The sequence below is a fragment of the Loxodonta africana genome, chromosome 18 (genome assembly GCF_030014295.1).
Source record: "Loxodonta africana isolate mLoxAfr1 chromosome 18, mLoxAfr1.hap2, whole genome shotgun sequence".
Lineage (NCBI taxonomy): Eukaryota > Metazoa > Chordata > Mammalia > Proboscidea > Elephantidae > Loxodonta > Loxodonta africana.
In genome coordinates, this window is record NC_087359.1 from 31505564 (window position 1) to 31529227 (window position 23664).

The following is a 23664-nucleotide window of genomic DNA, read 5'->3' on the forward strand; positions in this document are numbered from 1 at the left end:
TTTCTCCCTGCATCTTCTTTGTTAGTTCTAGCAGCCAGGCCCAGGGCCTCCCACAGGAGTTTCTTTCACTTAATGTTTTGCAGGCCAGGGCCCTGGGTGAGGCCGATCATGGGGAGGGAGGATGGGACAGGGGAAAGTGAGGCAGACAGTGAGCCATGCAGACCACACTCAGATCCTTGCTCCATCGCTCACTAGCTCTTGCCCCTGAGGAAGCTGCTTAGACTCTGAGCCTCAGTTTGTTCATCTGTAAGCCAGAAATGCTGTCACCTGCTGCTTTAAGTAAGGTGGATACCTGAGCCTGGGGTGAGGCACTTGCTCTATTAGGCTCTGGGTTCCTGGTAGCGGGGGCAGGTCACCTTCCTCTCTGGAACCCCCATGGGGCCTAGCCCTGGGGTAGGCCCAGAGAACCAGAGATGACCAAGTGACTTGTGTCCCTCCAGCTGCGGAGCCGCGATGGCTCGGAGTACCTGATCCAGCATGACTCAGAGACCATCATCAGCACCTGGCACAAGGCCATTGCCCAGGGCATCCAGGAGCTGGTAGGCAGAGGCCAGGCCTCTGGGGCTGGTGGAGAGGGGGTGGCCAGCCATCATGCAAGGCAGCTGTGCCCACTGTGGGTGGGTGGCAGGGTGTGGGGGAGTGGGGAAGCTTTATGGCTCCAGTGGGAAAGTGCCCCTTCCTGCAGAGACAGTTCCCCATATTGCTGGGATGGCAGGAGAGGCTGCCGAAGAAACAGCCTTCCTTAAGTATGTGAGTCCAGCCCCTGGGGTTTGGCCTTGCAGGAGGACTCTCCAGATGAAGGTGAGAGACCACCTAAGCAGTCTCATGCTGTCCTCCCTGGTTGTGCCTTCCCCTTGGGGTATGTCCCTGATTTCCACTGCCTATGACTTCCACTCAAGCCCTTTGGCCCACTGTTTTCTCCCTTTGGTGAGCACAGCCCCTACCCTTTAGCTCCGTGGAATAGCAGAGAGACTGAAACTGTGGGAGAGACTCTGCATGAGCCTAAGGCAGGACCAAAGGGAAATGAGCCCCAGAGCACAATGGCCTGGGTACCTCCAGTCAGTACCAGGAGAGAGTTCTCCTCCGAGACCCCCAGGCCTTGTTGGTGTCCTGAGTGACTGGCAGACTCAGGTGACCCTCCTCACACACCCCACTGCACAGGTCGGGGGTGCCAGGACAGGAAGCCGACCCTGCGCTTCCCACCCCTACCCTGAGAGTGAACCTGAGCAGCCTGCAGGGCCCTGTTTCTGGGGGTCTGTGTTTCATGCTGCCTCAGGTCCTTTCCTCAGGGACCCCAGGTGGGACGGTGTGAAGACACGCAAATGAGGCATAGTAGCCCCAGTGAGGACTCCAGTCTCCTGGAAAAATCCCCCAGAGAGCTTGAATCTGAGGGGGTGCTTTTGGCCACAAGTAACAGAAAGTCCTACTCAACTGGCTTAAAGGATAAGAGGTTTAGTATCATACATGACCAAAAAAAAAAAAAAAAAACCCAAGGTAGGACATCTCAACGGTCCAACAGCTTCATCAGCTTACCTCAAGCTCTCCTTCGCTCTACCTTTCTCGGCATATCAGCCCTCTCCTCAAGCCAGTTCCCCTCATGGTCCTGGGCTGGCACAACTTCAAGGGTCACAGCCCATGACAGTGCCCAGAAGCAGGGAAAAGGTATTTCTTTTCCTTGTTTTCCCCAAGTCTCTCCTCCCAATTTTCCTCACTTCATTAGTCAGAATCTCGTCATCTCATCACCTCAGGTGAGGGCAATGAGACCACCATGATCAGTTCAGATTCAGTTGTGGGGCCACGGCCCTAAACACATGACCCACAGAAGAGGGAGGATATGCAGACAAAACTGGGTTGTTAGGAAGGTGGAGGGGGCGTATGGCTGCTGGCCAGGCACCTGAAATGTCTGCTTCAGGAATGACATGGGGCGGGAGGGATGTGGGGGTCTTGGCTCTGGAAGCTGTGCACCTTTTTTCTTCCAACCATTAGATGGTAACAGAGGAATTTGCCATTTCAAGGGAGGCAGGAAGAAAGTAAATACCCTGAGAAAGAGTCTCAGGTCGGAATGACAGCTGAAACTAGAAGACAAAATTTGAATTTGTGTCTACCGTCTTTTAGGTTCAGAAATCAATTGCATAAGTAGAAACAGAGCAGGCCCACTCTGACCGCAGCATTTGGCTGTATTAATAGAGGTAGGAATTCAGCTCTAGGGAGGTGATGCTGGGGCACTTGGTAGCAGTGCTCTGGCCCCAGCTGGAATCCCAAACTCAGAACTGGGAGCCACATAATGAGGAATGTTGACTTTGTGGAGTGTGTACAAGGGGGCTGAAGAAGAGGCCAGAACTGGGAGGTGGGTAGGGGCAGCCAGGGTAGGAAAGGGTGGGGGAGAATAGGATGGCTGTCTACAACATCCGAAGGGCTCCATGCAACAAGGAAAGCGAATGCTGTGAGGGTCCCTGGTGGCGGTGAGGGGAGTTAACCAGGGTAAGGAAAGGAAAAAGCTTCCTCTCCGCCTGGCGGTCTTCTGGCCTGGCTTGCTGGGAGGGCATTTCGGGTCCCTCTCCCACTCCGGAAGGACCCCCAGCTCTGAGGATGTATGATTCCAGTCCGTAGATTTGCCCCCAGAGGAGGAAAGTGAGAGCTGCAGCGCGGACTTCGGATCCAGTGAGCGCCTGGGAAGCTGGCGGGACAAAGAGGACGACTTGCGGCCCGGCGCAGGTGTGCGGGCGGGGGCGGGCGCATCCGGGAGCCCTTTCCTGGGGGGCGGAGGTGCCCGGGCTGGGGGCGGAGACGCCCGGGATGGGGGATGCCCGGCCAACACCAGCGCGTCTTTCTCCTGCAACAGCCGCGCCCACCCTGGGCCCCGGGGGCCAGGAGAGGGACTTGAGCAAGGTCCGGCAGAAGCTCCGCAAGTTCCTGCAGAGGCGGCCCACGCTGCAGTCGCTTCGGGACCAGGGCTACATCAAAGGTACTGGCGGGGCCCGGCGGGCTGGCGGCGCGGGGCGGCCGCGGGGCGGCACTGATGAGCCTCTCCCCCAGACCAGGTGTTCGGCTGCGCGCTGGCCGCGCTGTGCGAGCGCGAGAGGAGCCAGGTGCCGCGCTTCGTTCAGCAGTGCATCCGTACCGTCGAGGCCCGAGGTACGCGCGGCGGCAGGCGGGGATTCCGGGTGCCTTGACCTTCTCCCAGGACCCCCTGTATGAGACCCCTGGGTGGGACAGGGTCGATGGGGAAAGAGCGAGAGACCTCAGGGATCATAGCATAGGAATTGTAGCAGGGGCTTTAGCGCCACTCTGCTTCACCCTATCCCACCTGACCCGGGGTCAGCGCCTCCCTCTGCCCCAGGGCTGGACATCGACGGGCTGTACCGCGTCAGTGGAAACCTGGCCACCATCCAGAAGCTGCGCTATAAGGTGGACCACGGTGAGACCAGTCCCCAGCCCCTGCCCAAGGCTGAAGGAGAGAAGGGGCACTGACTCCTCCCTCCCCCCACCCCTACCACAGATGAGCGTCTGGACCTGGACGACGGGCGCTGGGAGGACGTCCACGTTATCACTGGCGCCCTGAAGCTCTTCTTCCGAGAGCTGCCGGAGCCCCTCTTCCCCTTTTCGCATTTCTGCCAGTTTATCGCAGCCATCAGTGAGCACCTGGGGGAGGTGGAGCGGCAGGGGTGGGATGCAGCCCATCTGCCTCGACAGCCCTCTGGCTGTCAGCTCGCCTCCGATCTACCCGCTGCCTCCCCGACCTGACTCTCTCTTTCCCCAGAGCTGCAGGACCAGGCTCAGCGCAGCCGCTGTGTGCGGGACCTGGTGCGCTCACTGCCCGCCCCCAACCACGACACGCTGCGGGTTCTCTTCCAGCACCTGTGCCGGTGAGCGGCGAGCCTAGCGAGGAGGGGGAGGTGGGGTCGGGGAAGAGTGGCCCCCCTCCGCAGCTCAGGGCCCCGATTCCACACCACCCTGACCCCCCTGCAGGGTGATCGAGCACAGGGAGCAGAACCGTATGTCAGTCCAGAGCGTGGCTATAGTGTTCGGACCCACGCTGCTGCGGCCTGAGAAGGAGATCAGCATGCCCATGACCATGGTGTTCCAGAACCAGGTGGTGGAGCTCATCCTGCAACAGTGCTCCTACATCTTCCAGCCGCACTGACCACGGCCCCCTCCCTCTGTCGCCCCACTGCTGGAGCGGAGACTGTGTTCCTGTCATAGAAGCCGGGCTGCAGGAGGCCAGGAGGCCGGACTCTGAGACCCTCCGGCTCCCACGCAGGCCGATGTGAATTCTGTGCCCCTCAGTTCTGAGGATATGGTGACCCCTGGTGGGCAGTTCGTAAAATGTGATTTTTCTCTCCATGTCCTGTTTTGGGGTTAGGTTCAATTCTTTACCAGGGCGCCTCCTACTGTGCCTGAGAGAGAATGCCTGTGGGGGTTTGTTTTCTGGGACGCACTGGTGCTGGGAGAGGGAAATTTGGGTGAGTGGCTTCCTGGCTTCTTCAGGCCTTCACCTGGTCGAGGGCTTCACGGAAACCCCAGCTCTGTGTGTGGCACTGTGAGTCATGAAGCAGCAACCAACAACTTCCCTGCTGTGGAAATGGGACTGACCAGGCCTCCAGCTTGGGCAGCTAAACCTGCCTTTCTTCAGGCTTCAGGGATGAAGCTCCATCAGGGGCCCTCTGGCAGGCTGGCTGTGGACCATTTTCATTTGCTCACTCTTTGAGGTTTCTCATCTCTGCCCTCCCTGGCCCATCCTCCACGTGTTCTGCGAGGGTTCCTCCAATTCCCTAAATGTGTGCCCTGCACCTGGCACTTGATATGCATCATTTCCACACACAACCTCATTTTACAGATGAGGAAACTGAGGTTTACAGTGGCAAAAGTTGACTTGTGAATGGTCCAGTGGCTGGTCTGACTCCCCAGCTCAGGATCCTCCCATGCTAGAGCACAGCCTCCCAGGAGGGTGAAATCAGTGCCCTCAGCCACCCCCCAGCCCTAGTATGGGATTGTGGGCAAAGCAAAGAAACTGAGCGGTGGGATCCATCTGGGCCTGGGGAGGGTCCCTCAAGGCAATGGGGAACCTGCCCCAACTGTTTTGTTTTTTCTGGGGGGAGAGGAAGTAGCACTGGCATGAGCCCCCATCTTCTCCGAGTGCCCCAGCTGCCAAGTATGCCTTCCTGGTGCCCAGCTTGCCATGAAGAGATGGAAGAGGCCTGCAGGGCACAGACCTCAGGAAAGGACATGTAAGCTGTGGGGTCAGCAGCCTCACTCCCTCCTCACACACAAGCCACCTCAGTTTATGGGTCTTGGGCTGCAGTCCCACCTACATGAATGAGTATTCATGTATTCAACAAATAATAATAGCTCATATTTATTGGACATTTGCACCATGTCCTTTGGATTGGATTATCTCATCATTTCTCACAGCTAATATTTATTGTCTGCTCTTCTGTGCCAGGCACTGTGCTCTGGGGTAGGGACACAGCACATGCTGCCTGCTCTGGGAGAGCTCATGGTCCAGCAGGTGAGGCTGACCCACACCCACGCCTCATTCCAGCAGGGCTGAGGTCAGAGTACAAAGGGAGGCCTCACACCATATGTCTAAATATTAAAAAGTTATAAATTCATCCAACTGTTAAAATCTATGCTATTCTCCTACTTTGACTAATAGACTTCCACAACGACCTGGAAGGTTGTAATTTAAACTTCTTTGGTTGTTCCGAATTCTGTGCCTGTATGCGGTGGTGCAGGCGGAGCTGGCCCTTGACCTGCCCTCTTCTCTTCACACCCTCAGAGCCATTCTGTCCCAAGGAGAGGTTCGAGCACACACACAGATGCTAGTCCACACGAGCTAACTCCCCACCCTCCCTGTAACCATTGGTGTCAGAGTCCACTCTTGAGGGACTGGACCTGGGGCAGTTGGCTGGGGTCATTTGGGTAGGGGTTTCTGGGGTCCCAGGTATTCAGAGCATGGTCTAAAGGGAAGGGCCTGGGCTTTAGGAGGGTCCCATAGAGTCTTCATAGGGAGAGGTGCAAACAGAGAAGGTTCAGAGTGGAACCTTCAAAAGTAGGGGACCTAGGGTAGGGGCCCCTCTCACCCCTGGTGGAACTGGACAGACATTAAACAACTGATTACTTGGCTAACTACATTTGTGACAAAAGCTAGGAAGATGCACAAGGTGCTTTGAAGGTGCATCACTGGGGCGTGACTGGTCCCCAGGGACCTGAGACGTCTCCGCAGAAGCCATGTTAGGTCTAAGTACTAAAGAATGACAGTCGGCCAGGCATTGAGTCAAGGGAAGGCCATCTAAGCAGAGGGAACTGCACATGCAAAGGCTCTGAGGCAAGATGGCTAGGGAGAATAAAACTGAGAGAAGACCATTGCGACTGGAGCCCAGAAAGCCAGTGGGCACAGGTGTGAGGTGATGCTGGTAGGGGACACCGCATGCAGGGCCTTGTGGCCCACACTAAGTGGAGGCCAGTGGCCAAGGACATTGGGTTACCAAGGACAACAGGCAGGATCGCCGAGCAGAGAGGTCTTAAGGATCAGCTCCTCTGACTCCCATCACCATCCCAGGCTTCTGACCCTGTTGAGGGCCTAGGTGGGAAAATAACAGTAGCCGGCAGAGAAGTTCCAGAGTCATCGCATTCTGTCACCAAGAGGAGCTTCAGAAATCACCCACTACCAATGAGGAAACTCCTAGAGAGACGATGTCCTAACTGGCAGGTTGGTGGCAAAGCCTGGCCCAGCGCTTCGTTCCTGCAGTCTGAGGGCCTACTGCGTACCCCACCACATATCCTCAACACCGAGGCAGTGCATGGTGCACACAGTAGATGTGCAATGAGTGTGTTTTGAACGAATTGGGTTGTCTGGGGACACATACTTAGAAACAGTATCTGCCTTCCTGAAGCTCCATCTGGTTGAGGGATGGGCATCAAAATTAGTGACAGTAACACAGTTGATGAGGGCTGTCATCCAGGGCCCTCTCCCCACTCTGGCCCCTCTCAACAGGTACAGCTCACTTCTCCTGCAGCCTGGTGCTCTCTTGAAGGCCATGGTGCCCACCTGGTTGCTAAATCCGGTAGGCATGCCCAAGCTTCATGCGAGTGGACACATGGTCGGTACTGTCCCCTCCCTGAGCCATGCTGTTCCTCTGTCCACAACAACATGGGTCTTCTCCCACCACTCCATCCTTCCTTCTCTCAGCTCCCTTTCTTCTACCCACCCTGTAAATTGGTCAGGTCCCCAGGGTTCTGCTCTCAGCCCACTGATCTGTCCTCTCCACTCTCCCTGGCAGTACTCATCCACTCTGGGGACTCGGCCTCGAGGAGCTCCCAGCCTGCAAACACACTGCCTGGTGGGTGGCACAGCACGTTGGGCCTGTGACCCTCTGGTTTCCCAGAGGTCTAGGGCAGCCTTTTTTAAGACCCTGGCCTCAGTCCCCACAGTGATATAGGGAAGGATCCTTTGTTCATTTCGGGTCAGAGCAGCAGAGATAGAGGAGCGCCCCCTTCAGACCAGACAGGAGGAGGAGCCCATTGGGATTAAGGAGAGGCCCTACCAGGTAGAATTGGGCTGTGAAGTCCAGCCTCCCATATTCTCCAAGAGTGGGTATTCTTTTTATGTTGCCAGCCTCAGAGGTGGGCTTGGTTTATTGAGCAAGTCAGCAGATTTCCTCTTAAGTGAGAAGACCTGGCTCTGGAGGGCTGCGTGCCCTGCTGGGAGACCTGACTTCATCCTCTACAGCTCACCAGGTGGCGCTGGATGGAGATGAGCAGGTGGATGGTATGGCCAGGTGTGCTTTGTTTGTTTAAATAAACTTTTTTATTCTGAAAGAATTGTAGACTCACAAGAAATTGCAAAAATAGTACAGGAGGTCCCTGGTACCCATCACCTAATTTCCCCCAGCAGTGACATCTTACATAACTGTAGTGTATTATCAAAACCAGAGAATTGAGCGACACTATACAATTAACTAGACTACAGACCTTACACCACCATGGGTCTGTCAGTTTGCCATACTGAATTGGCTTGCATGTTGCTGTGATACTTCAAGCTTTGCCACCAGTATTTCAAATACCAGCAGAGTCATCCTTGGTGGACAGGTTTCAGTGGAGCTTCCAGAGTAAGAAAGACTAGGAAAAAGGACCCGGAAGTATACTTCTGAATAGATTTAGCCAGTGAAAACCTTAACAACAGCAGTGGAACACTGTCCAACATAGTGTCGGAAGAGGAGCCTCTCAGGTTGGAACGCACTCAAAAGACGACTGGGGAAGAGCCGTCTCCTCAAAGTAAAGTGGATCTTAATGATGTTAATGGAGTCAAGCCTTCAGGACCTAATCTTCATTTGCTGATGTGGCACAACTCAAAATGAGAATAGCTGCAAACATCCATTAATAATAGGAACGCTGAATGTACGAAGTATGAATCTAGGAAAATGAAGTCGTCAAAAATGAAATGGAATGCATGAAGATCTATATCCCAGACATCAGTGAACTGAAATGGGCTGATATTGGCCATTTTGAATCAGACAATCATATGTTCTGTTATGCCAGGAATGACAAATTGAAGAGGAATGGCGTTGCATTCATCATCAAAAAGAACATTTCAGGATCTATCCTGAAGTACAATGATGTTAGTGTTGGGATAATATCCATACACCTACAAGGAACACAGAAACCCTGTGGTGTAGTGGTTAAGTGCTATGGCTGCTAACCAAAAAGGCTAGCAATTCAAATCCACCAGGTGGACCTTGGAAACTCTATGGGGCTGTTCTGCTCTGACCTATAGGGTTGCTATGAGTCAGAATTGACTTGATGGCAACAGGTTTTTTAGGTTTAGAAGGGAAACTAGTTAATATGACTATTATTCAAACTTAGGCACCAACCACTGAGGCCAAAGATGAAGAAACTGAAGATTTTTTACCAACTTCTGCAGTCTGAAATCGATCAAACATGCAGTCAAGATGTATTGATAATTACTGGTGATTAGAATGCAAAGTTGGAGATAGAGAAAAAGGCTTGGTAGTTGGAAAATATGGCCTCAGTGATAAAAATGACACCGGAGATTGAATGAGAATTTTGCAAGACTAATGATTTATTCATTGCAAATACCTTTTTTCAACAACATAAATGGCAACTGCACACACGGACCTTGCCAGATGCAATACAAATATACTACATCTGTAGAAAGAGATGACAGAAAAACTCAATATCATCAGTCAGAACAAGGCCATGGGGCCAACTGTGGAACAGATCATCAATTGCTTATATGCAAGTTCAAGTTGAAGTTGAAGAAAATTAGAACAAATCCTCAAGAGCCAAAGTTTGACCTTGAGTATATCCCACCTGAATTTAGAGACCATCTCAAGAATAGGTTTGATAGATTGAACACTAATGACCAGAGACCAGATGAGTTGTGGAATGACATCAAGGACATAATACCTGAAGAAACCAAGAGGTCATTAAAAAGACAGGAAAGATAAAAAAGACCACAATGTATGTCAGAAGAAACTTGCCCTTGAACGTAGAGTAGCTGACATGAAAGGAAGCAATGATGAAGTAAAAGAGCTGAAGGGAAGATTTTGAAGGGCAGCTTGAGAAGACAAAGTATTATAATGAAATGTGCAAAGACCTGGAGATAGAAAACCAAAAGGGAAGAACATGCTTGGCATTTCTCAAGCTGAAAGAACTGAAGAAAAAATTCAAGCCTCAAGTTGCAATATTGAAGGATTCTACAGGGAAAATACTAAACGATGCAGGAAGCATCAAAAGAAGATGGAAGGAATACACAGAGTCACTGCACTAAAAAGAATTGGTCGACATTCAACCATTTCAGGAGATAGCATATGATCAAGAACTGATGGTACTTAAGGAGCAGGTCCAAGTTGCACTGAAGGCATTGGCTAAAAACAAGGATCCAGGATTTGACAGAATACCGATTGAGATGTTTCAACAAAGAAATGCGGTGCTGGAGGTGCTCACTCGTCTATGCCAAGAAAGTTGGAAAGCAGCTCCCTGGCCAACCAACTGGAAGAGATCCATATTTGTATCCATTCCAAAGAAAGGTGATCCAAAAAATGCAGAAATTATCAAACAATATCATTAATATCACACACAAGTAAAATTTTGCTGAATATCATTCAAAAGCAGTTGGAGCAGTACATCAACAGGGAACTGCCAGAAATTCAAGCCAGATTCAGAAGAGGACATGGAACAAAGGATATCATTGCTGGTGTCGGATGGATCATGGCTGAAAGCAGAGAATACCAGAAAGATGTTTACCTGTGTTTTATTGACTATGCAAAGACATTCGACTGTGTGGATAACAACAAATTATGGATACCATTGCAAAGAATGGGAATTTCAGAACATTTAATTGTGCTCATGAGGAACTGAAGAATTGGTCGACATTCAACCATTTCAGGAGATAGCATATGATCAAGAGGCAATTGTTCGAACAGAACAAGGGGATACTGTACCGTTTAAAGTCAAGAAAGGTGTGCATCAGGGCTATACCCTTTCACCATACTTATTCAATCTGTATGCTGAGAAAATAATCCGAAAAGCTGGATTATATGAAGAAGAATGTGGCATCAAGGATTGCAGGAAGACTCATTAACAACCTGTGATATGCAGATGTCACAACCTTGCTTGCTGAAACTGAAGAGGACTTGAAGCACTTACTGATGAAGATAAAAGACGACAGCCTTCAGTATGGATTACACCCCAACACAAAGAAAACAAAAATCCTCACAACTGGACCAATAAGCACCATCATGATAAACAGAGAAAAGATTGAAGTTGTCAAGGACTTCATTTTGCTTGGATCTACAATCAATGGATGTAGAAGTCAAGAAATCACGGGAACAGCAGTCAAGAAATCAAACAATGCATTGCATTGGGCAAATCTGCTGCAAAAGATGTCTATAAGGTGTTAAAAAACAAAGATGTCACTTTGAGGACTAAGGTGCACCTGACCCAAGCCATGGTGTTTTCAGTCACCTCATATGCACGTGAAAGCTGGACAATGAATAAGAAAGACCGAAGAAGAATTGATGCCTTTGAGTTGTGGTGTTGGTGAAGAATATTGACTATATATATCATGGACTGCCAGAAGAATGAAAAAATCTGTCCTGGAAGAAGTTCCACCAGAATGCTCATTAGAAGCGAAGATGGTGAGACTCTGTCTCACATGCTTTGGACATGTTACCAGGAGGGACCAGTCCCTGGAAAAGGTCATCATGCTTGGTAAAGTACAGGGTCAGCAAAAAAAGAGGAAGACCCTTAACAAGATGGATTGACATAGTGGCTGCAACAATGGGCTCAAGCATGACAATGATTGTGAGGATGGTGCAGGTCAGGGCAGTGTTTCATTCTGTTGTACACAAGGTTGCTATGAGCCGGAACTGACTTGATGGCACCAAACAACAACAATGACAACAACACAGACCTTACAAAGGAGCCCTGGTGGTGCAGTGGTTAAAGTGCTTGACTGCTAACCAAAAGGACATTGGTTTGAACCTCCCACCGTCTGTGGAAGAAAGATTTGGCAATCTGCTCCTATAAAGATTTACAGCCGTGGAAACCTATGGGGCAGCAGGAATTGACTTGATGGCAATGGATTTTGTTGTTGTTGGGTTTTTTTTTTTACAGACCTTCCTTGGTTTCATCATTTTTTACATGAACTCATCATTTTTATATGTCTTTGTGTATAATTTCATGACGTTTTATTACATGTATAAATGCATATAAACATCACTACAATCAAGATACAGAATCATTCCATTATCACAGAGGAAATCCCTTACGATGGCCCTCCCTCCCCTGCCCTAATCCCTCTCAAGCTTATCTGTTCTCCATCTCTGATTTCATCATTTTGAGAATGTTATATAGATGGAGTCATACAATATGTAACTTTTTGAGCTTTTTTTTTGTGTGTGTTTGTGCATAATGCCCTTAAGATCCAAATCGTTGTCGGTATCAATAGTTCATTACTTGCTAGCACAGAGTAGTATTCCACAGGTATGCTTTTAAAGAAATTTACCCATCTGTGGATGAAGGGTGGAGGGAGGAAGACCAGCTCAGAAGCTGGTGAAGTCCAGATAACTGTCACAGCCAGACTCGGCCCTGGCCTGGCTCCATTCCACCGCCGTGCATCCTGAAACCGGCCTTACACGTTTTCAGGCCCTGTGGGTCAGGGTCTGCAGCAGAGATCCAAGGATTGGACGTTTCAAAGCCTATATGCCAGTAGGGGGCGCCAGAGGCCTTTTGCCCAAACCGTAATTCCCAGCAGTAACCGCCAGGAAGAGGGGGATTTTAGGCCACTGTACCTGCGGGCAACAGAGCCTTGGAGTCCCTCCGGACCCGGCCTCCAGGTTTCAGTCCAGCCCTCCCAGTTCGCAGGCTGAGAGGGGAGGCTGATGATGCGAGTGGAGGAGGAGGAGGCAAGGTGAGGCCTGGATCCCGAGAAGGTGGCCAAGTCGGGCAAAAGGAGCGGGCTCTGGTCCGTGTTTAGCCCAGGCGCCCCCTCAGAGGGTAACTCTTGAGCCCAGACCGCAAGACTGAGCCTCAGCCCCTCTGTTCCGTCCACCCTTCCCTAACCCTAACTGCCCTCGGCTTCCCTCACCCCCGTTCTTCCAAGAGATCTCCAATACCCCAGAGCGTGTGTTGACTTCCTCTTTGTCTCTGTTCTCTACCCCTCTGTCACTTCTCTCCCTGCAAGAAGCCTTCCCACCGCTCTAATGGGGGCCTTACTCAGCACGCTCTCGGCTATATGGATCCCGCATTTGCAAAGTGAGCTGGCAGACTCACTGCGCGCTGGCGCCTGCTAACCGCTGGAGAGCTGGGAGGCTAAGCCTCCGTATCGCTCCTGGGGCCTCCGGATCCAGCCAGCTCTAGCCCCTGTCAGCTTGTTGGAAGGTTGCTAAGTAGCAGGCACTCGCCTCAAGCTGATGACATCTCCTTTGCCTTCAGAGTTCACCCGCTTTCTGCATGATCTTAACCTTTGCTCAGGGCCTTGTCCTCTGAGTTGCTCCACCTGCTCTCATTCTCACTCCCAGGCTCCCTGGATGCCTCACAGCCGGACATGTTCACACCTCCACGCCCTTGCTCAAGCTGTTCCCTCCCTCTCAACTGCCCTTGTTCAAACTTTTCCTCCCTTGCAGGCTTCCCCATGTACCTTCCCCAATGCCCCCCACACAGCGGGTGTTCAAAAATGTGAGTTCCCATCTCTGTGCTCCAACAGCACACGTTGTTTTTTCAGTAGAATCTTTCTCGGTGTGGTCTTGTCTAATGGTTTGTAGTTTACACACCCATCTCCCCCAGGGAGCAGAACAGAGACCACTTCATCTGTGATTCCCTGAAGCCTGGCACACGGAAGGGACCAAATAAAGTTGGAGTGAATAAATGAATGAATGCATCAGTTGATGTTGTCTTTGGAACTCTCTTCCTGTGAGTAGCTGCTGCCTTCCTCCTCCTCTGATTACTCTTTGGTGGTTTTCTTTGCCACATTCCCTTCCCCACTGCCTCTAAACACCGTCATCTTCTCCTCTGCTTAGCTCACTCTGCCCTTTTCTCTGGGCAAGCTCACCTACCCTGACAGCTTTAGCCACTGACCTTACTTTCATTGGCCCCAAGTCTATCCCATAGCCCAGACCTCTCAGGCCCATGCACACCTTCCACCACATGCTCTTTGCTTGCTTGTCTTTGTCTGTCTTTCCCATGAGCCTCAAGCTCCATTAAAGCAGGAATCTTGTCAGTCTGTGCCATGATACTGGTTTTCTAATTACAGTAAAATAGTGTACTGTAAAATAAATAAATTTTCTCCATCAAAGGACTCTTCTGCAGAGTGTATAAAGAGCTCCTACATATCAGTAATAAAAAGCAATAGAAATTTTAAAAAATTGAATAGAAAAATGAGCAAAAGATTTAAACAAACACTTCACAAAAGAGTATATGTAAATAGCCAATAAACACATAGAAAGGGCTCAACTTCGTTGTTGTTGTTGTTGTTGTTGTTGTTGCTGTCGTTAGGTGCCCTAGAGTCTGTTCTGACTCACAGCAACTCCACATACAACAGAACACTGCCTGGTCCTGCACCGTCCTCACAGTCGCTGCTAGGTTTGAGCCCGTTGTTGCAACTACTGTGTCAGTCCATCTCGTTGAGGGTTTTCCTCTTTTTTTGCCAACCCTCTACTTTACCAAGCATGATGTCCTTCTCCAGGGACTGCTCCCTCCTAATAACATGTCCAAAGTATGTGAGATGAAGTCTCACCATCCTGGCTTCCAAGGAGCACTCTGGCTGTATTTCTCCCAAGACAGATTTGTTTGTTCTTCTGGCAGTCCATGGTATGTTCAATAATCTTCGCCAACACCATAATTTAAAGGCATAGACTCTTCTTCGTCTTCCTTATTCACTGTCCAGCTTTTGCATGCATATGAGGCGACTGAAAATATCATGGCTTGGGTTAGGTGCAACTTGGTCCTCAAAGTGACATCTCTGCTTTTTAACACTTTAAAGAGGTCTTTTGCAGCAAATTTGCCCAATGCAATACATTGTTTGATTTCCTGACTGCTGTTATGCTTGAGCCATTGTTACAGCCACTGTGCCAATTCATCTCATTGAGGGTCGTCCTTCATTAGTCATCAGGAAAATGTAAATTAAACCACAATGTGATACCACCGTACACCCACCGCGGCTAAAATGAAAAAGAATGACAATATCAACTGTTGGCCAGGATCCGGAGCAATTAAAATTATTAAATTCATTCTCATTGTAACAACTACTTTGAAAAACTGGGCGTATCTAATGAAACTGAACGTGCTTATACCCTATGACCCAGGACTTCAACTCCTACGTGTAATTCCATCAGAAATGAGTACATGTGCTCACCAAATTCATGCACCAAAAATGTGTTATACTGTGTTACTAGCAACTTTACTCATAATAGCCAAAAATTTAAAACAATCTATATGCCCATCAGCAGTAGAATGGATAAATGCATTGTGGTATATTCAGATAATGGAATACTATCTGTACAAAAGTGAGAATAAACGCATTAAATTATACAAATGGTGAACAAAAGAAGCCAGATACAAAAAAGAACATTTTTTTTTCCCTCACAGTTATGGGGTTTATTAGGGAAGTAACACGGTACAACTCAGGATCAGAAATAACTCAGGAGGCATTTCTTCAATCGGGACAGCTTCTTCTCAGCCGTACCCAAAGGCAGGCCTCTCTTAGGCCCTTGGCCTCAGCCCCACTTGGGCAAGTGATACAAAGTTCCTGGCTGTCTCCCACCTGTCTCCTGGTTCCTGCTGTCTGGCACCTCTATCTATCGCTCTTGCTACTGCTCCCCACCCCCATCTCTCTCTGTCTTCTGTGTTACAGGTACAGCTCCTACCTTTCTCTCTGCATCTCCCTTTAAGCCTAACAGGATTGCAAAACTGACCAACCCCTTCATGAGGGTTCCATTCACCTTATATTTGCATGGTACCGCCCCCCACAAGGGTTCCATGCACCTTATAGTAGCAAGCTGCCCAATCCTCTTTGTGGGCCAAGAGCACTTTTGTTTTACAGTCCTACCAATCATTTGGTGGAAGTTACAAGACCACGGTGAGAAAGGCCATATAGAAGCACTCCATCGTATCGGCAGGCCAATCCCTGGCTTCTCTAGCAATGGTTAAAAAAAAAGTACATTCTTACAGTTCCATTTATATGGAGTTCAAAAGCGGTGAGCTGATATATGCTGTTAAAACTCAGATAGCAGTTACCCTGAGGGGTCGTGTCTGGATGGGGGCACAAGAGGGGCTGCAGAGGAGCTCATAATACTGGTTTTGACTTGGGTGCTGGCTACACGGGTGTTTGGTTTGTGAAAATTAATTAATTTGTGTTCTTATTCATACATATGTTATACGTCAAAAAAAAAAAAACTTACACTTAAGCTTTTAAAAACTTAATCCATTTAAAGACAAAATCAAAACCAAAAAACCAAACCCGTTGCCGTTGAGTCGATTCCAACTCATGGTGACCCTATAGGACAGAGTAGAGCTCCCCACAGGGTTTCCAAGGAGCAGCTGGTGGATTCGAACTACTGACCTTTTTGGTTAGCAGCTCTTAACCGCTGTGCCACCAGGGCTCCATTTAAAGACAAACATTAGGAAAATGAGAGTTTCAGGAAATGACAGTTCTCTTGAAGGTGGAGTACAAATGGCAAGAATTTTGGGAACTGCCCTCTAAGGTCAAGTCCAAACCACCATCCCTGGCTCACTGGTCCTGCAACATGTTATGGGGGAGCTCACTGTGGTGGTTACCAGCACAGATTTGGGGGTCTGATGAACCTGAGTTTGAATTTGAGCTCCACCACTAGCTGTGGGACTTTAGACAAGTTACTTAGCCTTTCTAAGTACCAACTTCCTCATCTATAAGTCACCTCAGAGGGTGATTGCCTTGATCAGTAGGATAAAGTGGCCCCACACTGGGCACTCAGGGTTGGCTCCATAAGTGGAACCAAACCATCTGCCTGCTGCTCCCTGAACAAGTCCTGCTGTTTCACACCTTCTCCCACCCCAAGTGTCTATGCATGCTGTTCCCCTGGAATCCCCTTCCATCTGGTGATCACACCAACTGTCCTTCAATGCCCAGCTCAGGAACCATGTACTATGTGACGCGTCACCCCAGGTGAGATAAATCCCAACTCCTCCATGCCACGCTGCGCTTGAACACACACATGTCCAGCACTAATCTTTTCTCATTTTGACTATTTATATTATCTGCTAGTCCTTTTAGTGGCTGGCATCATACTTGGCTCATAGTAGAAGACTCTCAGTACATACATGCCGAATGAAAGAGTGAACACCTGTTCAAATGATTCTAATTTATAGCTTTTGGGAAGGCCTGGTTCCTTCTGAGTGCTCATAAGAACATCAGCCACATAGACCTACGTTAGGACCTTGTCCAAATTTATGGAGAAATGGTACCATGAGATGTGTCGTGGGTGAGTGGTTATCACCATTACGTCAGCCTCAAAGGTTAGGGATGTCCCCAAGTCATCCCAGTTCCCTTTATCACCCTATATGGATAGGTCACCAATGAGAACTTCTACTTTACCTCCTGGTAGAACAGCAGGTTCCCTAAGCCAGGCAATGGCTACGTAAGAGAACAACGCCCTGTTTTTAACATCAACAAGTCATCAGCAAGGTGGGAGAAGAGTGGGAGCAATTTGTTCCAATGTGACTTCACATGTGACTGAGTGCATGGCTTCCTTCACGGTTTGATAAATCGAGTCATATCCCCTTAGCAAGAGAGGTGCTAGAGAACCCTGTTTGAAACCTGTGCTGCCCTCCAAGATCTGGTTCCAAATAGCCCGTCCTTTACCCCACTCCCCTGCATCCTGTGCTCTTCCCAAACATGCAGGCACTTACATGTCACCATAACTTTGTCCATGCTGGACCCCCAAGTGCTTCACCTTCTCAGCCTTATGGAATTCAACCCACAAGTACACAGTACACACTAAGTGCTGGGCCCTGTGCTGGTTGGGATAAAAGATGAAAAAGTCTGGAATCTTTGCCTTCCTATCTTCTATGTGGACAGACACAGACAGGAATTCACAATTCAGAGTGGTGAGTGTAGTGGGGAGATGGGGGGATACAGGGGTCTGTGGGAGCTCAAAGAAGAGGCACCGGATTGGTGGGTGGTTGGAGAAGGCTTGTTGGAGGAGGTTAAGATTTTGATTCCTGGTCATTTTGCTCTCTGTCCTGCTTACTAGAATGTAAGCCCCATGAAGGCAGAGATCTCGTGCCTCGTTCTCGGCTGTTTCCCCAATGCCTGGGACAGTGATATGCACAGAATAGGTGTTCTATCAACCTTTGTGAATGAACAGGGTAAGAGCTGAGCTGCACTGGGAACAAGGAGTGGAAGCTGGCCCTTCTGAAGGCATTCTAGGAGAGAGGGAGGTACCTCATGAACAAAGGTTTGGAGGTGGGAAACAGCTGAACACATGAGGGGGGTTGGGTGAAGCTGGAGTGGGGTGAGGTGAACTGGGCTGGTCAGGGAAGGCCTCATAAGCAGGAACACTTCCTCTTAGTCCTGTTAGAGCCCACATACCTCCTATGAGGCCCCACTGCCCCCTGGCACTTTGTCTACACTTCCTTCATACACTCGGTCCTGCCTCATGTGGCACAATTTCATTCAGCAGCACATACTGAGTACCTATTTTGTGCCAGCATGGGCTAGTTTCTAGAGTGGTTTTCCCAACTAGCGTCACATTTCATCCCACAGCAATCCTGGAGAAAGGCATCCATCCATCCATTCATCCATCCATCCATCTCTTTATCCATCTGTCCATTCATTCATCCATCCATCCACTCATTTATTCATACATTTAACGGTACATGCCAGATGCTGTTTCAGGTGCTAGGAAAGTGAACAAGGTGAACAAGGCCCTGCTCATCAGGAGCTTAAATGGCAGGTGGAGCTTATATGGCAGGTGGTGAGAATAAGCTCTTTTTTTTTTTTTTAACTGTGTTTTGGATGAAAGTTTACAGAGCAAATTAGTTTCTCACTAAACAATACACATTCTTTCATGACATTTGTTGCCAACACTGCGACATGTCAACACTCTCCAGTTCTCGACCTTGGGTTCCCCATTTCAGTTTGTCCAGCTTTCTGTCCCCTCCTGCCTTTTCTTCCTTGCCCCTGGGTTAGTGTGCCCATTTGGTTTTGTATACATGGTTGAGCTACATGTGTTGTTGTTTGTTTTACAGGCCTGTCCAACCTTTGACTGAAAGGTGAACCTCAGTAGTAACTTCAGTACTGAGTTAAAAGGGGCCAGACTCTCGGAGTTTCTCCAGTTTCTGTCAGACCAGAAAATCTGGTCTCTTTTACTGTGAGTTTGAATCTTGTTCCACATTTTCCTCCAGCTCTGTCCGGGACCCTCTATTGTGATCCCTGTCAGAGCAGCTGGTGTGGTAGCCAGGCACCATCTGGATGTGCTGAACTCAGTCTAGCGAAGGACGTTGTGCTCCATTGGTCCTTTGAACTAATCTTGCCCTTGTGTCTTCATTCTCCCTTGCTCCAGACGGGGTGGGACCTGTAAGTAGACACATCTTAGATGGCTGCTCACAAGCTTTTAAGACCCCAGATGCTACTCACCAAAGTAGGATGTAGAACATTTTCTTTATAGAATATGTCATGCCAATTGAACTAGATGTTCCCTGAGACCATGGTCTCCAGCCCTCAGCCCAGAAACTCAGTCCCTCAGAGAATTTGGATATGTCTATGAAGCTTCTATCACTTTGCCATAGTCAAGTTGTGTTGACTCCCACAGTATTATGTACTACCTTAGCCTTCACCAAATTTACCACTTACCTATCGTCTAGTTTGTGTTTTTCCCTCCCCATCCCTCCCTTCCCTCCTAACCATCAAAGATTGTTTCATTCTGTGTGTAAATATTTTCTTGAGTTTTTATAATAGTGGTCTCATACAACATTTGCCCTTTTGTGAATGACTTACTTCAATCACATAATGCCCTCCAGATTCATCCATATTGTGAAATGTTTCTTAGACTCATCATTGCTCTTTATTGTTTCATAATATTCCATTGTGTATATATACCATAGTTTGTTTATCCATTAATCTGTTGATGGGCACTTAGGTTGTTTCCATCTTTTTGCTATTGTGAATAATGCTGCAATGGACACGGCTGTATACGTCTACTTGTGTCATGGCTCTTATTTCTCTAGGAGATATTCATAGGAGTGGGATTTCTGAATAGTATGGTATTTCTATTTCTAACTTTTTGAGAACGCGTCATATCATTTTCCAAAATTGTCGTACCATTTTGTATTCCTACCAGCAGTGCATAAGAGTTCCAATCTCCCAGCAACCTCTCTAACATTTGTTATTTTCTGTTTGTTTTGCCAGTAATTTTGGGGTGAGATGGTATCTCATTGTGGTTTTGATTTGCATTTCTCTAATGACTAGTGATCACAAGCATTTCCCCTTGTGTCTATTAGCCGCCTGAATGTCTTCTTCGGTGAAGTATCTGTTCATATCCTTTGCCCATTTTTTAGTTGGACTATTTATCTTTTTTTATTGTAGAGGTGTTGGTTTTTCCTATAGATATTAGAGATTAGACCTTAGTTGGATATGTCATAGCCAAAAGTTTTTTCCCAGTCTGTAGGTTCTGTTTTTACTCTTTTGGTGAAGTTTTTTTTGATGAGCCTAAGTGTTTAATTTTTAGAAGATCCCATTTATCTAGCTTATCTTCTGGTGTTTGTGTGTTTATTATGGTTTGTATCCTATTTATGCTGTATATTAAGGCCCCTAGTGTTGATCCTATTTTTTCTTCCATGATCTTTATGGTTTTTGGTTTTATATTTAGGTCTTTGATCCATTTTGAATTAGTTTTCATGTATGGTGTGAGTTATGGGTCCTGTTTCATTTTTTTACAGATGGACATTCCAGTTTTGCCAGTACCACTTGTTAAAAAGACTGTCTTTTCCCTGTTTAGTGGAGTCTGGGCCTTTGTCAAAGACCAAATGGCCGTAGGTAGATAGTTTTAAATCTGGGTTCTTGGTTCTGTTTCATTGGTCAATGTGTCTGTCATTGTACTAGCACCAGGCTGGGTGTTTTGTTTTGTTTTTTTTACTAATTATTTTTATTGCACTTTAGGTGAAAGTTTATAGCTCAAGTGTATTTCTCATACAAAAATTTATACACATGTTGTTATGTGACCCTAGTTGCAATACCTTTAATGTGACAGCACACTCCGCCTTTCAACCCCAGGCTTCCCATGTCCATTCAACCAGCTCCTATCCCTTTCTGCCCTCTCATTCCATCTCTGGACAGGAGCTGCCCATTTAGTCTCATGTATCTTCTTGAACTAAGAAGCACACTCTTCACAAGTATTATTTTATGTTTTATAGTCCAGTCTAATCTTTGTCTGAAGAGTTGGCTTCGGGAATGGTTTTAGTTCTGGGTTAACAGAAAGTCCAGGGGCCATGTCTCTACCAGGCTCTTTTGACTACCAGAGCTGTATAGCAGGTTCTGAGGTCAGGTAGTTCAAGGCCTCCTACTTTGTTCTTCTTAACTTATCTGGGGCCTCTTTCCTTTCTATATAAAGTTAATGATTAGTTTTTCCATCTTGTTAAAGAATGAGAATAAACTCTTAAACAAATCAACAAGATAATATTAGATTATATGTGCTATGAAAAAAAAAAAAAAAAAGAGTTGTGATGTGATGCAGTTTGGCTGGGAAGGGGCGGCCTGGTAAGGCCACACTGGTTGGGTGGTCAGGGAAGGACCTCGGAGAAGGTGATGTCTGAGAAGGCACCAGCCATGGAAAAATCACAACAGGCAGAATGCACAGCGAGGGCAAAGGTGCTGAGGTGGGACAGTGCCCGGGGAGTTGGAGGCACAGACGGAAGACAATCAGGTGTAGCAAGAGAGCCAGAATGTTCCATAGGGGTGGAGCAGGGACTAGAAGGGGTGAGGTAGAAGAGGAAAGCAGACATTTGGATTAATTCTACTGTGAGATGTGAATCCTTTGAAAAGTTGAAGGAGGTGAGCCAATGCGTTCTGATGAATGTTTTAAAAGACCCCTGGGCCAGCAGGAGGCAGTGGAGATAGAAAAAACTGTGGTAGTTTAAAATCTATGTAGGAGGTTTTTTTTGTTTTTTGTTTTTTTTTTTAGGAGGTAAGACTGTCGGTATCAACTGCTGGAACCTTTAGTTTTTCTTCCAAACCTGTTTCTCCCTTATCTTCCCTAATCTTAGAAAATGACAGTACCACGCACCCTGTTGCTCCAGCCAGAAATTTCTAAGTTCTTCTTACATTCTTCCTCCCCTTTCTCCCCACACCTGATCAGTTCTGTCTGTGGTCACACTAAGAAAATTGAAGAGTTTCCAGGCAGTGCTAAGCGCCCTTTGGAGATTAAGGAGCACCCAGGCAGCCTGGTTGTGAGATTGTTCCAGCAACTTCCTGCTTCTCTGGTGTGGGCCAGGGGCAAGTGGAGAGTTGGCTGCCATATGCCATGGTTAGGTGCCGCCAGATGAGGATGACAACAGAAGCAGGGAACAAGAGAGTTGGGGTCATTTCGAGGAAATAATTAAAATCATGGACCATGGACTCCAAGGTGGGAAAGGAGGGAAGGGAAAAGGGGAGGGGTGATGGTTAGTCGCTGGGTAGGGGTTTCAGAAGAATGTGCACTGGAAGGACATTGTAAGGATTACTGCTCTGTAACAGCCAAGATGGTGGATCACAGGGCCAGTTTCTTCTCATTTCCCTCCTAGATGGTGGGAGTCTCATGCTGAGAAGGGTCAGTGGGGGCCTGTTCAGGGTGGAAATTCAGGGGAGGGTACTGTTAGTGGGTGGCTGAGATGGAGTAGAGAAAGTGTTATCTGGAGGGGAGGAGGTCAGAATGCTGATAGGGCATCCGTGTAGACGATGGAGTCATCAAGAATAAGGCTGGGGGTTGATGGCAGGCAGTGAGCCAAGAGCTATAGCCCAGCTGAGGCTGCACTTGGCCACCTTCCCAGCTGACTGTGGTAGAGGAATGGGCCAGCTGTGTGGGGTGGGTGGGGTAAGAGAAATGAAGCGGAGATTATGGCTGTTGGGTGGCAGAGAACACTGTGGAGGGATGAAGAGTCCCAAGGAGGATGAGGAGTCTCCCACAGGTTAACAAGCTTTTCTAGAGCTGCCTCAAACCCCCAAACTGCCAGAACTGAAGCTTTCAGCCTATGTTCCTTTTGAGTCCGGCAGGACTAGTCTCCCCATCCCACTCCCTCCCTTACTCTGTGTAGAGTCAGGTGCAAGAAAAAAGGGCATAAGGAAGGCAGGCCCCCACCCATCATCCCTGTTCCTTTGCAGATAATCTCCGTGGGCACAGGAGAGGCACTGCCTAACAACACAGAAACTGCTCTTCAACCACGAGGAGGGTTTGTGGAGAGCCTGGGTCACCCAATTAGCCGCCAGGCCCACTGCAGTCTCTCTGCTGTGTTTGCTGTGGAAATAGCAGGTGCCTCCCAAAAGGTGACCACTACCTAATCCAGGTGTGCAGGTGTGGCCAGCTCATCACGCCACCTTGATCCTAACGGGCTGGGCTCAAGGCCTCAGCATGGGACCCCCACCTCTGGGAGGAAATGAGAGGAAATGGGCCCTGTGATCTGCCATCTTGTCTGTTACAGAGCAGTTTCCTTACAGTGATGGAGGAGGCCATGGTGTTTCAGGACAATGTCTGATGGGTGGGAGGGTATCAGGTGATCTCAAGGGAGGCTCTGACTAACTCAGTCCCCTAGGGATCCATTCCGTACCAGGCAGGAATAGGACTACACCCTGGGATAGAAGGAAGGGGCAAAGCGCAGTCCCCAAACCTTGGGATTTCACAGACCAACAAGTGACCAGTGTGCCAGGGCTGCAATTGGGGTGCACACAGGGTTTGCCACACCTGCTTTGGAGGGTCTCTGAAGGTTGAGAGTCTTGACGAAGCCTGAGTCAAGGAGTGTCAGGAAGTCTGAATTTGTCTTCCTGGTCTGAGGATGTTCAACCAAGGGCCCTGCGACAACCAATAGTGGTAACAACCTCACTATCCCCACTTGAGCATTTAGATGTGCCAGGCATGAACACTAAATGTGGATTCCATTATCTCATGTCCTTATTCACAACAGCCCACTCTGTAG

The 23664-nt window shown here is 48.5% G+C and overlaps 1 protein-coding gene across 7 annotated transcripts in view; it reads left to right on the forward strand.

The window, feature by feature from the left end:
* The window catches only part of ARHGAP27 (Rho GTPase activating protein 27), a 48964-nt gene extending 44620 nt beyond the window's left edge, over positions 1-4344 (forward strand). For 3 of the 7 annotated variants that reach the window (XM_064270990.1, XM_064270989.1, XM_064270994.1), the window contains 8 exons: positions 441-539; positions 2604-2715; positions 2843-2965; positions 3037-3135; positions 3323-3418; positions 3500-3634; positions 3761-3866; positions 3970-4344. In XM_064270990.1, coding sequence (XP_064127060.1) covers positions 441-539; positions 2604-2715; positions 2843-2965; positions 3037-3135; positions 3323-3418; positions 3500-3634; positions 3761-3866; positions 3970-4144 — 945 coding nt within the window. In that variant the 3' untranslated portion in view covers positions 4145-4344. Of the gene's footprint in view, positions 1-440; positions 540-2603; positions 2716-2842; positions 2966-3036; positions 3136-3322; positions 3419-3499; positions 3635-3760; positions 3867-3969 lie in introns of those variants that run through there. The other 4 variants (XM_064270995.1, XM_064270991.1, XM_064270992.1 and 1 more) reach the window with 3 other exon arrangements.
* The last annotated feature ends 19320 nt before the right edge of the window (positions 4345-23664 follow it).